The sequence below is a fragment of the Schistocerca americana genome, chromosome 4 (assembly GCF_021461395.2).
Source record: "Schistocerca americana isolate TAMUIC-IGC-003095 chromosome 4, iqSchAmer2.1, whole genome shotgun sequence".
NCBI classification, from domain to species: domain Eukaryota; kingdom Metazoa; phylum Arthropoda; class Insecta; order Orthoptera; family Acrididae; genus Schistocerca; species Schistocerca americana.
In genome coordinates, this window is record NC_060122.1 from 733,511,057 (window position 1) to 733,527,166 (window position 16,110).

At 42.8% G+C, this 16,110-nt stretch overlaps 1 protein-coding gene across 1 annotated transcript; it reads left to right on the forward strand.

The window, feature by feature from the left end:
• Positions 1–2,529: 2,529 nt before the first annotated feature.
• On the forward strand, positions 2,530–13,687 carry LOC124613072 (glycine-rich cell wall structural protein-like). Its single transcript, XM_047141656.1, has 2 exons — positions 2,530–2,664; positions 13,378–13,687. Exons 1-2 carry the CDS (start codon positions 2,650–2,652, stop codon positions 13,675–13,677), a joined length of 315 nt encoding a protein of 104 aa, XP_046997612.1. The 5' UTR covers positions 2,530–2,649; the 3' UTR covers positions 13,678–13,687.
• The last annotated feature ends 2,423 nt before the right edge of the window (positions 13,688–16,110 follow it).

Below are 16,110 nucleotides of genomic sequence, written 5' to 3' on the forward strand. Positions count from 1 at the left end.
AGGACAAGTAAAGTTCTATGTACTGACTTGGCAGAAAATCCTAAGAAATTTTGGTCAAAGCGGTAGGTGGATCAAAACAAAATGTCCAGACACTCTGTGGCCAAAATGGTAGTGAAACAGAGGATGACAGACTAAAGGCCGAAATACTAAATATCTTTTTCCAAAGCTGTCTCACAGAGTAAGACTGCACTGTAGTTCCTTCTCTAGATTGTCGCACAGATGACAAAATGGTAGATATCGAAACAGACGACAGAGGGATAGCGAAACAATTAAAATCGATCAAAAGAGGAGAGGCCGCTGGACCTGATGGGATACCAGTTCGATTTTAAACAGAGTACACGAAGGAACTTGCCCCCCTTCTTGCAGCGGTGTACCGAAGGTCTCTAGAAGAGCGTAGCGTTCCAAAGGATTGGGAAAGGGCACAGCTCATTCCCGTTTCATGAAGGGACGTCGAACAGATGAGCAGAACTATAGACGTCGATCTGTTGTAGAATTTTGGAACACATATTATGTTCGAGTATAATAACTTTTCTGGAGACTAGAAATCTACTCTGTAGAATTCAGCATGGGTTTCGAAAAAGACGATCGTGTGAAACCCAGCTCGCGCTATTCGTCCACGAGACTCAGAAGGCCATGGACACGGGTTCCCAGGTAGATGCCGTGTTTCTTGACTTCCGCAAGGCGTTCGATATAGTTCCCCACAGTCGTTTAATGAACAAAGTAAGAGCAATGGACTATCAGACAAATTGTGTGATTGGATTGAAGAGTTCCTAGATAACAGAACGCAGCATGTCATTCTCGATGGAGAGAAGTCTTCCGAAGTAAGAGTGATTTCAGGTGTGCCGCAGTATATTCACAATATACATAAATGACCTTCTGGTTAACATCGGAAGCTCACTGAGACTTTTTGCGGATGATGCTGTGGTATATCGAGAGGTTGTAACAATGGAAAATTGTACTGAAATGCAGGATGATCTGCAGCGAATTGACGCATGGTGCAGGGAATGGCAATTGAATCTCAATGTAGACAAGTGTAATGTGCTGCGAATACACAGAAAGAAAGATCCCTTATCATTTAGCTACAATATAGCAGATCAGCAACTGGAAGCAGTTAATTCCATAAATTATCTGGGAGTACGCATTAGGACTGATTTAAAATGGAATGATCATATAAAGTTGATCGTCGGTAAAGCAGATGCCAGACTGAGATTCATTGGAAGAATCCTAAGGAAATGCAATTCGAAAACAAAGGAAGTAGGTTACAGTACACTTGTTCGCCCTCTGCTTGAATACTGCTCACCAGTGTGGGCTCCGTACCAGATAGAGTTGATAGAAGAGATAGAGAAGATCCAACGAAGAGCAGCGCGCTTCGTTACAGGATCATTTAGTAATCGCGAAAGCGTTACGGAGATGATAGACAGACTCCAGTGGAAGACTCTGCAGGAGAGACGCTCAGTAGCTCGGTGCGGGCTTTTGTTGAAGTTTCGAGAACAACCTTCGCCGAAGAGTCAAGCAGTATTTTGCTCCCTCCTAAGTATGTCTCGCGATGAGACCATGAGGATAAAATCAGAGAGATTAGGGCCCACACGGAGGCATACCGACAGTCCTTCTTTCCACGAACTACACCCTCCGCCACACACCGTCAGGCGGCTTGCGGAGTATGGATGTAGATGTAGATGTAGGTACACACTACGAAAAATGCCCTTGGCCTAGAGGCGACTATGTGGGGTAGTAGCTGGAAGGTGTAGTTAGATGTTTCAAATAAAACATTTTTGATTCTCACTGTGATTTCCATTTCGCGACCAATGAGAAGCTGAAGAAGAGAAAAAAGTAGCACTCGTACAGTGCCATCTCTTGTGAATCTTGTCTGTACGATGGAATTCTACACATTATTTGTCACAAGTAAAATGGCGCATATCTCAACGTGTATTAGTTTCCAAACATGGACGTGTAAATATAGGAACTTTTGCTCGAGTTTTGATCAACACTACGTCTTGTAGAAATATGTAACTTTTATTTTAAAACACCGTGTACACTGCTACCTTTGTATGTTCCGTTTCTTCAAGTAAAGCGTAGGACGCAACAGAATGAATTACCGCAAATTTGAAGGAAGAACACGTTCCGGCTGCCAACACTTGCGGTGCCAACAGAGAGCTTACCGCTTCTGGGAAGAGTAAATGACAGAAGAAGAGGAATGAATTTTCCTGCAGTTCCATTACACAGGACAGCACCATCCGGCGATCTCGTCCGCTACCTGCGGTTGGATGCATCATCCCTGGAATCGGACGTGGCCGATCCGGAAAGGCTGTGAACGCCGTGTCGCGGTCGGAAGAAGTGGCGTTTCACAGGGCAGGCGGGGACGATTTATCTGCGACCGGCCGCCGGTAGTACAGCATCGGGTTTTTCTTCGGCCGCTGGCGCGCCAGCTTAGAATTCAATGGGCGCTTCGCGCGGATGACGCAGCCGGGGATTAGTCCATTTAAGTCGGGGCTGCGAGTGTCGCCGACCTGGTCTCTGCGGAGCGGCGTGTCGCCGCCGCGTGGGAACTATGGACGGCTCTGATCGGCAGCTAGGGGTGAGTTATTGGCTCTGGCGGCGTATATAACAGGGACGACTGCTCCAGGAGCGGACATCTTAGATCGCTCCAACATGAGGCCCGTATCGGTAAGTGGCAGAGTCGCACTGTTCACGTTAGAACATAAGAATTTAATTACTTACTCTTCTAGATGAACGTCCGTTAGTGGTAACTGACGAAGTCCGAAATTATTTCGAAATAATTTCTCTGACTGCGAATATCCTGGCACCAGCAGTGGTAGGTGCAGATATACTACCTATCCATGACATACGCATATTTGTGCTGGACGGGGACTCAGGCGGTTATAAGGACGTAGACGGAAGTCTGGATAGATCCAGGAGGCGTGCACGGATAGCCGAAGTGATCAAGGCGGCCGCTCGCGATAAGCAGGAAATTCCGTTTCGAGTCCCGGTCCGGCACTAATCGGCATACGTCACTAACAGGGAGTATACCTGTTCGTAACACAGCTGATGCAAAGATACTCGCAGGCATTGAATTTATTTCGATATAAGAATTTAGTTTCTAAGTATTTCAGTCTTTGGGGTTCTGCACCTCAGTCGGTAAAAATAGAATTCTTACAGGATAACTTTGCTGTGTGTCTGTCCGTCTGTTAAACGCCCTTTCTCTCAGGAACGAGTAGAGATATCAAGTTGAAATTTATGTGAAATACTAAGGTATACGGCTCTTTGGCGGTGTAAAACATTTAAGCTTCTAAGTCAATGCAATCAAGAGATACGGTCATATGTGCCACACATTTTGATTTTCGAAAACTCACTTTTCAAAATCTATTGATGAACTATTTAAGTTTGTACATAACCTCGCAGAGTGCGAGTCCTGCACCCACAGGTCCTTTTTTTTTTTAATATTTATACCTGCATCCGTACTTACTATACAAACCTCTGATCATCTCGAGAACAATAGCTTCAAGTGAACAGGTAGATCCCGTCTTCCTCGATTTCCGAAAGGCGTTCGACAGTCTCCCATCATCGACTACTGAACAACATACGATCATAACAATATCTTCGCATATATATGATTAGCACGATGAATATTTGACCAACAGAATCAAGCACATTATACCGAACGGCGAATGTTTCACAGAAACGAATATAACAACATCGGGCGTGCCCTAAGGAAGTCTAATAGAATCTCAGTATACATAAATGATTTATCAGTATCAGCTTTGTTCGCCCAAGATGCTGTTGTATTAGCAGCATGGGCTCATCATCGTTGGGCGATCGTACGGAAACGCAGGAATACTTTGACAAAATTTCCAGTTAGTGTAATGAATGACAGATCTCATCAAATCCACGCAAATGTAAGATACTGCCTGCAACAAAGAGAAAGAACTTGACAGTTTCCGATTACAAGAATAATGGTTAACATCTTGACCACTTCACAAGTATTAACACTTGAGGATAGTACTATGAAAACACTAAGAAGCGATCATAAGTGAGATTAACACGTAAAGTCAGTATTAGGGAAGGCGAACCGGAAGACTTATATTTGTTAGAAGGGTGCTGGGAAAATGCAACGCATCTATAAAGGAAGTAGCATACAAGACACCAGTGACACCAAATGTAGAATATTATGAACGTAATAGTACACCTTAAAAGCATTAAGTTTTTTAAATGACCGGTTTCGGTTCGACATGAACCGTCTTCCGATCTGATTGCAACTGTTACGAGAGTATCCCGTCCAACTATCAGCAAAATTTACATGCTATATCATAGGATAAAATAAAATGACATAATATGTAAATTTTGCTTGTAGTTGGACGGGTTACACCTGTCACAGTTACAATCAGGTTTGAGGGTGGTTAGTGTTGAACCGAACCGGGTCATTTTAACAGATTAATGCAGCCAAGACGGACGAAAACTCTATTTTACAGCCATTAATATTATTTTGAAACTTTAGCAGGTAGGCATAACAGGCATCCAGTTAATTCGGAAACGCATTTGTAGGATTGTAACAAAAGGAAATGCCCATACGACAGTACAATAGAACTGCTGGGGTAACTAAATAGGAATCCCTGGAAGAAGACGTAGTCCTCACAGAAACCTGTTGGGTAATTTTACAGAATCCGTATTCGAAGAAGACTGCGCGAGCACTATGCTGGCAACAACATTTATCTATTTTAGGGACTATGATAGCAACGTAAGAGAAAGATGCAGAGCCATATACACAGTCATTGTTCCATTGCTCAATAAGCGAACAGAGTCGGAAAAAATCGATACTGCTGATACGATGTTCCCTCTGCCACGCACTCTGAAATGGCGTGCTAAATATGTATGTAGTTGTAAGTAAATATGATGTAGTATGTCATTTCGTCTCCTTCCCATACTATTCGCTTATTCCATAAGGCAGTGCGGAACTTGACGTCGTCTTTCTTGACCTTTGGAAAGCCTTCGCTATATTCCCACTCCATCACGTAGTAAAGAAAAAAAGTCGATTCGGAATATATGAACAGAGATATGATTAGACTGAAGATTTTCTGGCAGGCAGAACTCAACACGTTGTTGGTTAGGAACTGAGAAAGCGTCTGTCATACCTCAAGGTGATGTTAACGTGACATGACTCCAGCGCTCCTCGTGCATAAAGTCAAAAGATTGTAAGATCGTGTTTTAATGTTTTTGCGGTAAGAACTTCCGTTGCAGACTTCTGCAGTGCTGTTAGTGAAGAAAAAATGTTCACAACACATAAATAAATGTAAATATGTGAAGATTGCATGCCAACATATCATCGAAAAATAAAACCCTATAAAAGCAACTGGTTGCAGGTAATTCATTATAAATTACACTCAGTTTCAACAGTTGCAATGTACTAGTAATATGACCAACGGCTTCTCTCACTCGTGCTCTCTCTCTTTCACACACACACACACACACACACACACACACACACACACACACGAATATCTTCCGCGCGCCGGATTGAAACGAATCGCGGGCCTATCCCAGCTCGCGTACCACAGGTTGCCTACCCATGCAGTACAACATCGATTATCCGCAACACTTTGGGACTGGAGGGTGGGGGTGGCTGTTCGAATGATTTTTTGGATATCCATTCTATACAGACACATATACGCATTTTGTATGACATGTATTACAGATAACGCAGGTAAGGGATTATTTACTATGTAACTGAGTTCATAGTTATGTAATATTTCATGAAGAACAACGTTTCTGGAGTAGGCTTTTTAAATGTATTTCTTCACGATCACGATTTTGCTATTGTACCATTATCAAATGGCTGATCGCTAATAAGTCTGCCGGCCGGAGTGGCCGAGCGGTTCTATGCGCTACAATCTGGAACCGCGCGACCGCTACGGTCGCAGGTTCGAATCCTGCCTCGGGCATGGATGTGTGTGATGTCCTTAGGTTAGTTAGGTTTAAGTAGTTCTAAGTTCTAGGGGACTGATGACCTCCGATGTTAAGTCCCATAGTGCTCAGAGCCATTTTTTTGCTAATAAGTGCGTCATGTATATCGTTCCTTGTAAGAGGACAGTGTTCTCGCCTCTGCCGTGTTTACGTATTCCATGTGCGTAAAAGACAGTCGCCGTCATTTATATAAAAGGACCTAGCACTACTCGTAACTATCTCTACCGGGAGCTACTACACAACGTGAACTTTTTTTGACTTATTATACACACGAAATATCGAAACCTGCATTGAGCTACCACTTGACAATGGCAGTGCAGGCCGAAATCGCGAACGTGAAAATATTTGTTTGATATCAGAATAGGCGGAAAAGCTGCCCTTTCTAAGGCAGCGATCTGACACCACAGCCAAATCTGAAAAGTTCAAAGTGGTCATTAAAGTAGGCATACAGTTTAATTATTAAAACCTAGGGATTTTGTTGGCATTTTATTCCAGTACAAACCAGTTTAGTCCTAATTATAGACATTCGTTTGCTTTGTAACGTTCCCAATCAATCGTATTTTTAAAAGGCATTTTGTAATTTCCAGTCGCTTCGGTACCAGTCGGCAGTTTTTCACCCTGGATGTCCAATACCCTATTTCTATGCACACATTTGAAAAGATAAGCCACCCAGTAATCACCTTGAAATAAGTGGCACCCCCTTGTTTCCCGTTCATCTAAAGAGATTTTTCACACGTCAAAATGCTATTTATCACCAGCCTTTGGCTACAGAACGGTATGCACCAGAATTGTCTAAACTGTAGTTTTTGCTATTTTACCGCTTTTTTCCGGCAGGCTGTCAAGTACTTTCAGATGCACTCACAACTTTTGTAATATCACCACTGTTCCCTTTAATGTCGTATATTTCATAAGATCCCACTTCTCGTTAATGCTACCGTGTGCTATTGAATGGATAAGGCTTCAGTGGCGGAGGCCTTAGTACTCTCCCTACACACTAGCTCTCTATGTACTGTTAATGAAGACAAATAACTCAAGACCCGAGCGGTTCTAGGTGCTACAGTCTGGAACCGCGCGACCGCTACGGTCGCAGGTTCGAATCCTGTTTCGGGCATGGATGTGTGAGATGTCCTTAGGTTAGTTAGGTTTAAGTAGTTCTAAGTTCTAGGGGGCTGATGACCTCAGAAGTTAAGTCCCATAGTGCTCAGAGGCATTTGAACCATTTTTTAACTCAAAACTCATAGTTAGAACACTTAGTCTTGTCCTACCAAAAAGATGAAAACATAAGAAGATAGGGAGCGTTCCGTCAATATCTTACCTGTGGCTAACATTATCTCAAGTCGACGTTAATCACTGAATTATCACTTCACATTTTATTAAAAATTTTACAAATGTAACTCCTACCGACTATGGAAGGGGGAAAGCATATCAGATGGTGCACGTATTGTAACTCTGCATTTACAAGATAAGCCTGATACAGATTCCTTCCACTTGTGTATTGTTTTAAATTTGTTGTTAATATTAAGAAAGATATGTTTAGCTCTAGTCGTCATTGCCAATAGCATAAAAACAACTGCACGATGTGTCAAAAGCTAATGTTCAGACTTGAACACAGAAAAGCAGCATTGACGGTTAATACTCCTTCTGGGTGTTCTGCAGCACACAACATTAAGCAATCGTGCCGATAAAACCTGGGCTATCACAACAAGTTTAACGGAGGCTCTTTAATAGCTCGTGTTCAATAAAAGAACAACATAAATTTCCTAAAGCACCATATTTTCATTCTTCTTTACACCAATTGCATTTAGTGGTCAATGATGTCGATAATGTACTCATTAATGAACCAGAAATCGGTAAAACTGGAGCGATAAAGCAACTGCTCTTTTTTGTTAAGGATACTCTAAGCATGAAACAATTTGAAAACATTCCGTGTTCGTGTGAAACAAGTTGCTCGGAAAAATACAAAATTTTTTCGAAACATTTTTATAATCATAAAGCAAGTTTTCTATTGATTATGTGTGAGTCTAGAAACACTCACATGTCTCCCTGTTAGTTCTTACAGCTTCATCACACTCATTGAGTGCATCAGAACCATTTCAGTATATTTCTCACCTCTATAGTCATTTCTGAATAAATTGCAATTTGCAGATTTTGATTTGCGTTTTGTACACAACGAGAAAGAAAAGAAACTTTTGGGGCTTTTACACACGCAGTTTCGAACTGAAAGATGAATTTGTTTAGGTATTCGTGGAAGTAAAGATACGTCCGATTTCTGAAAATTGACATCAAAATACCTAGAATTTCTGCAAGACAAACTAGATTACTAGAGCTTTAAGCAACAACAACGATTGGTGTTTAATGATTCGAACAATATATACTACTGGCCATTAACATTGCTGCACCACGAAGATTACATGCTACAGACTCGAAATTTAACCGACAGGAAGAAGATGCAGTGATATGCAAATGATTAGCTTTTCAGAGAGTTCACACAAGATGGGTGCCGGTGGCGATACCTAGAACGTGCTGACATGAGGAAAGTTTCCAACCGATTTCTCATACACAAACAGCAGTTGACCGGCGTTGCCTGGTGAAACTTCGTTGTGATGCCTCGTGTAAGGAGGGGAAATGCGTAACATCACGTTTCCGACTTTGATAAAGGTCGGATTGAAGCCTATCGCGACTGCGGTTTATCGTAATGCGACATTGGTCGAGATCCAATGACTGTTAGCAGAATATGGAATCGGTTGGTTCAGGAGGGTAATACGGAACGCCGTGCTGGATCCCAACGGCCTCGTGTCACTAGCAGTCGAGATGACAGGCATCTTACCGGCATGACTGTAACGGATCGTGCAGTCACGTCTCGATCCCTGAGTCAACAGATGGGGACGTTTGCAAGACAACAAACATCTGCACGAACACTTCGACGACGTTTGCAGCAGCACGGACTGTCAGCTCGGAGACCATGGCTGCGGTTACCCTTGACGCTGCATCACAGACAGTAGCGCCTGCGACGGTGTACTCAACGACGAACCTGGGTGCACGAATGGCAAAACGTCATTTTTTCGGATGAATCCAGGTTCTGTTTACAGCATCATGATGGTCGCATCAGTATTTGGCGACATCGCGGTGAACGCACAGAACGCACATTGGAAGCGTGTATTCGTCATCGCCATACTGTCGTATCATCCGGCGTGATGGTAGGGGGTGCCATTGGTTACACGTCTCGGTCACCTCTTGTTCGCATTGACGGCACTGTGAACAGTGGACGTTACAATTCAGATGTGTTACGACTTGTGGCTCTACCCTTCATTCGCCGGCCGGTGTGGCCGAGCGGTTCTAAGCGCTTCAGTCTGGAACCGCGCGATCGCTACGCTCGCAGGTTCGAATCCTGCCTGGGGCATGGATGTATGTGATGTCCTTAGGTTAGTTAGGTTTAAGTAGTTCTAAGTTCTAGGAGACTGATGACCTCAGATGTTAAGTCCCATAGTGCTCAGAGCCATTTGAACCATCTACCCTTCATTCGATCCTTGCGAAACCCTACGTTTCAGCAGGATAATGCACGACCGCATGTTGCAGGTCCTGTATGGGCGTTTCTGGATACAGAAAATGTTCGACTGCTGCCCTGACCAGCACAATCTCCAGATCTCTCACCAATTGAAATCCTCTGGTCAATGGTGGCCGAGCAACTCGCTCGTCAAAATATGCCAGTCACTACTCTTGATGAACTTTGATATCGTGTTGAAGCTGCATGGGCAGCTGTACCTGAACACGCCATCCAAGCTCTGTTTGACTCAATGCCCAGGCGTATCAAGGCCGCTATTACGGCCAGAGGTGGTTGTTCTGGGTACTGATTTCTCAGGATCTATGCACCCAAATTGAGTGAAAATGTGATCACATGTCAGTTCTAGTATAATATATTTGTTCAATGAATACCCGTTTATCATCTGCATTTCTTCTTGGTGTAGCAATTTTAATGGCCAGTAGTGTATTTTTCCTTCCGTTAAGATTGAAATAAAAGGCACAGGATGCCCAAGAATATTAGTTTATAACAACACATATAGAGAAGAGTGTAATTCGCTGTAGAGTTTTAAGAATAAGATAGTTAATACATTATGTGGCGGTTTACCTTTGTAGATGCCAAACGAGTAAATGTAGTAATAAAATAAATTAATATCCATGATGTATATAATTTGCAGACTGAAGCGAAGAACGAAAATTTGTACCAAGGCCACGATACGAACCTAGGTCTCCTACTCACTAGGCAGATGCGCTGACCACTACGCCACCCTGGCACAGTTTCTTTGCACAACTCCACGGTATTGGAATGGCACCTCAGCATCGAACGAAACGAGGGAACCCGCCCGAAACACAGGCGTAGGTGCTTCTGATCAAATAAAACTATATGGTCCAGAGACCTTCCCACGTCTCAAACAGCTATGATGCATATATGCAGACTGCAGAGACGAATGAAAAATTTGCAAGATGGATTTAGGGGTTAACGATCTGCCTAGTGAGCAGGAGACGCCGGTTGGACTCCTGCCCTTGGTAAAAATTTTCGTTCGTCACCTATGTCTGCCTATGGACATCATAGATGTTTCAGACTTGAAAAGGTCTGTGGAAGCACGTAGTTCCATTTGATTTAAATTGATATAAAATATAAAGTATTCTATTCGTAAAATCTGATTACGTTTTGTGGAGTAATGTTGCCAACGTATGCGAAGAAAGGAAACCTTTAGAGCCAGGGTGACCAAGCCAACTGTGCAACGATTTTATTTTAACACATGATGACAACGACTACAGAACTCTTGACTTCTGGAAACACAAGCTGAGTGTTCTTGAAGGACCTCATATGTATTTGCCGTTGATTGTAGGGATTATTTATTTTACAATTGCAGTTTCGGCCTTAAGGCTGTTATCAAGTGGTACCTTCCCGAGGCCGGAATTGCAGTTTTAACACAAATAATCTCTAGACTCAACGGCGAATATGACGTCTTTTCAAAAATTCCACGTGAGTGTGAACCCCAGCAATGAGAAGTTAATCGCATACTGACATGTTGTTGTCGATGTGGTCTTCAGTCCAGAGACTGATTTGATGCAGCTTTCCATGCTACTCTATCCAGTGCAAGCTTCTTCATCTCCCAGTACCTACTGCAACCTACATCCTTCTGAATCTGTTTAGTGTATTCATCTCTTGGTCTCTCTCTCTACGATTTTTACCCTCCATGTTGCCCTCCAATACTAACTTGGTGATCCCTTGATGCCTCAGAATATGCCCTACCAACCGATCCCTTCTGCTAGTCAAGTTGTGCCACAAATTTCTCTTCTCTCCAATTCTGTTCAATACCTCCTCATTAGTTATGAATCTACCCATCTAATTTTCAGCATTCTTCTGTAGCACCACATTTCGAAAGCTTCTATTCTCTTCTTGTCTAAACTATTTATCTTCCACGTTTCACTTCCATACATGGCTACACTCCATACAAATACTTTCAGAAACGACTTCCTGACACTTAAATCTATACTCGATGTTAACAAATTTCTCTCCTTTAGGAACGCTTTCTTGCCGTTGCCAGTCTACATTTTACATCCTCTCTACATCGACCATCATCAGTTATTTTGCTCCCCAAATAGCAAAACTCATTTACTACTTTAAGTGTCTCATTTCCTAATCTGATTCCCGCAGCAAGAAGGAAGTCAGTACCAAGACTAAGTTATCTGTGCACCGTTCAATCTTTCGACCAACTTTGTTGTATGGGAGCGAAAGCTGGGTGGGTTCAGGTTACCTTATCAACAAGGTTGAGGTTACGGATATGAAAGTAGCTAGGATGATTGCAGGTACTAGTAGATGGGAACAATGGCAGGAGGGTGTCCACAATGAGGAAATCAAAGAAAAACTGGGAATGAACTCTATAGATGTAGCAGTCAGGGCGAACAGGCTTAGATGGTGGGGTCATGTTACACGCATGGGAGAAGCAAGGTTACCCAAGAGACTCATGGGTTCAGCAGTAGAGGGTAGGAGGAGTCGGGGCAGACCAAGGAGAAGGTACCTAAATTCGGTTAAGAATGATTTTGAAGTAATAGGTTTAACATCAGAAGAGGCACCAATGTTAGCACTGAATAGGGGATCATGGAGGAATTTTATAAGGGGGGCTATGCTCCAGACTGAACGCTGAAAGGCATAATCAGTCTTAAATGATGATGATGACGATGATGATGATGATGATTCCCGCAGCATTACCCGTTTTAATTTGATTACATTCCATTATCCTCGTTTTGCTTTTGTTGATGTTCATCTCATATCCTCCTTTCAAGACACTGTCCATTTCGTTCAACTACTCTTCCAGGTCCTTTGCTGTCTCTGACAGAATTACAATGTCATCGGCGAACCTCAAAGTTTTTATTTCTTCTCCATCGATTTTAATTCCTACTCCGAATTTTTCTTTTGTTTCCTTTACTGCTTGCTCAATATACAGATTGAATAACATCGGGGATAGGCTATAACCCTGTCTCACTCTCTTCCCAACCACTGCTTTCCTTTGATGCCCGTCGACTCTTTTAACTGCCTTCTGCTTTCTGTACAAATTGTAAATAGCCTTTCGCTCCCTGTATTTTACCTCTGCCACCTTCAGAATTTGAAAGAGAGTATTCCAGTCAACATTGTCAAAAGCTTCCTCTAAGTCTACAATTGCTAGAAACGTACGTTTACCTTTCCTTTTGAAACTCTCTACAACCTCTGGTTCTTTGAGTTTATCCAGGTCCCATCTCCTCAAATTCCCACCTTTTTGCAGTTTCTTCAGTTTTAATCTACAGTCCATAACCAATAGATTGTGATCAGAGTCCACATCTGCCCCTGGAAATGTCTTACAATTTAAAACCTGGTTCGCCGGCTGGGGTGGCCGAGCGGTTCTAGGCTCTGCGGTCTGGAACCGCGCGACCGCTACGGTCGCAGGTTCGAATCCAGCCTCGGGCATGGATGTGTGTGATGTCCTTATGTTAGTTAGGTTTAAGTAGTTTTAAGTTCTAGGGGACTGATGACCTCAGAAGTTAAGTCCCATAGTGCTCACGGCCATTTTTTGAAAACCTGGTTCCTGAATCTCTGTCTTACCATTATATAATCTATCGGAACCTTCTAGTATCCCTAGGCTTCTTCCATTTATACAACCTTTAGGTGGTGGAATTAGGCGGGAGTGGGGGGAGGGAGTGGAGAGGACAGAATATAGCGGTGGTGATCAGGAGGAGGGGGGAGGGGAGGGTGAAATGCGTAACAAATCCATCCGCTGCGAAAATTTGCTACGAGACTGGGGTTTTGTTGAACACTTAAGATGTTCTTCAGTGCAGAGGTACGTCTCTTAGTTGACTTACTTAGTATATTACTGTGCTTAGAGAAGTCGTGGATGTTTATTTGCCTCTTGCTGTCCTCAGGTTGCGCTGCTGCTGACGTTCGCCATAGCTGCGGTGCTCGCCGAGGAGTACGGGACGGCAGAGGGCAGAACGCTGCTGGGAGGTGGAGGGTACTGGGGCGGCAGCAACCCCAGGGGCGGCGCTGGGGGCGGCTGGGGAGGCTCCTGGCCTGCCGGGGGCGGCGGAGGCGGCAGCGGTGGCTACAGGGGCCCCGGCAAGTATGGCGGTGGCGGCGGCGGCGGAGGCAGCGGCTACGGAAGCGGCGGACGGTGGGGCAGCCCCGGCCACAGGGTGCAGTACCAAAGCGGACACGCCAAGTGAAGCAGGCGGCACAGCAACCAATTTGTCTACAATTACTGTACAAAACCGCACGCCTGTGCAACTCATAAAATCAGCAGCGGCATTCCCTTCGGCTTTGTAATGAAAATGTATAAAATTACAGATCACAATTGTAACTGCACTATATATACAGCATTTAATAACGGTTTCATGAACTAAACAGGCATCTTAACTGCGAAATGTAACTTAATCAGAATCCCTTATTGAAAAAGTATACAAACAGCCGAAATATTGAGGAATTGCAACGATATGAACTATATTTATGTATCGGTCCTGTATTTATATACTTAAGATATCTGGCAACAAATTAACAATAAATTTCTTTGACAATGATCGTCACTATCTTCAAAATGCTTTCATATTTTGTATAATATTTATACACCTTCACTTTTTTTTCAATTTCCAAATACTAGTGTACTGAGTAACAGAACAGCGACTACGTGGAGAGTTTGGTACCGTGCTTTGAGTTACTAAAAACAGATCTGTATAGTTACAGCAGACGAGTTTTCCATTTTAATTCACAAATGCGTCTCAGTGGCCATTTTTGTGTAATCCAATATTTACACTAAGCCTCTTTGTACGTCTGTTGTGAGAACTGGTTAATTTTCATCCACAATGTTGGTATTCAGGTAAAAGCTGCAGCATGAAATTTACTAGAAAGGGACTTATGAAATTATGTGCACTATTGTACATTACGGGGCACTATTTACGTATTGTTCGTATTTGTTCACTGCAATGGAATAAAATTTTGCTGGTGATAATTGACCCAAAATAAGATTTTGTTTCAAAACGTTAAAAATATTGTCATATCGTCTCAGTAGCAGAGGAGGAAATTAAATTAAAAGTTAGGATAGAGAAATCATGACAGTATAAGAGCAATGAGGTCTTAGAAAATGTATCTGACTAATACTTATCAATTTTTAAACTTTTATGTTGTTTTTGTTCCTTTCTATCGGTAACCTTTTCTGACTGTAACCTCTGAAATGATGCTTTCAAGTTCTCTGACCATAATCCAAATGGCTGAATATCGCACTGTCGGGAGAGAGGCTTACTTCAGCAACAATAACATAGGAAATTAAACTGTAGCATAACTGCATTTCACTATATTTATCGTTTACTCCAAAATCTATCCGAAATTTTGACATGATTCTTCTGAAATAAAAGATAATATCCTTTAATCAGTTCATTTAACTACCCAGCAGTAGAAAACACGCTGAACAGTATCACACTTGTTCACTTCTATGAAATTCACATGCCGGCCGTTGTGACCAAGCGGTTCTAGGCGCTTCAGTCCCGAACCGCGCTGCTGCTACGGTCGCAGGTTCGAATCCTACCTCGGCCATGGATGCATGTGATGTCCTTAGGTTAGTTAGGTTTAAGTAGTTCTAAGTCTAGGGCACTGATGACTTCAGATGTTAAGTCCCATAGTGCTTAGAGCAATTTGAATCATTTTGAAACTCACAATTTCCAAAATTCACACTGAAATGCCACGGACAATTCAACATTCGTAATATAACGAAATATTTCCCTCGGCACACTATTAAACACATTATAATAACTAACCTTAGCGTATTTCTCATTCATGACATTTTTATTACATATTCACTTGACCGACCCCTCTCCACTACTGTCTTTGCGCACCTGCTATTAATTCGCTTTGTCGACGCAACACGACAGTGCCTTGTCTACTGGAGAAGATGGATGACTACAACAGTTCTAGAAACTAAGGCTCGCCAGCTACTGCCTGCTACTAGGTAGCTTGCTGGCAAGGGTGTCGACCACGGTATCCTTACACAATACGGCAGCTGATGTGGAAAGCATGCATTTCGTTAGAGTGTGGTTGTTCAGAGAGGGATTGAGTGATTTCAAAGCTGGCATGCAGGTGGCTTTAATATTCCTCACTTGTGGCGGAACACTAATAATAAAGAGAAGTTTTCGAACAAACTTCCTCATCTATACGCTACTAATTAATGTGAAGTGTACTTTCAGTCGTAATATTCATTAATTATTTTTGCCGTTCCACTCTTGTTCGGAACGTGGGGAATCTTGTATCCCTGTATGTGAGCTCCTACTTTCGTGATTGAAAGTGTTCAGCCCCTACGAAGTAGATGCACAAAGGGCTGAACAGTTCTGATAGTTTATGCTCTGGAAGTGGGGTTCTTCAAGTTTTGTAAGCAGATTTTCATGAGACGGACGGAGTTTTTCCGCTAGTGTCTGCCGGTTAAATTAAAAGTCATGCATGATGTGGCTGCTTTTCACTCAGCTCCGTGTTTATGATGCCATGTTTCCTGCACCGCAGGTATATCCAGCATCATGTGTGTATACCGTCTGCAAGATGTGCCGTGAATAAAGATATAATAAATTAAAAGGCCATGCTTTGCGTGGCAGTTTTACTGCATGAATACCAGAAACGTA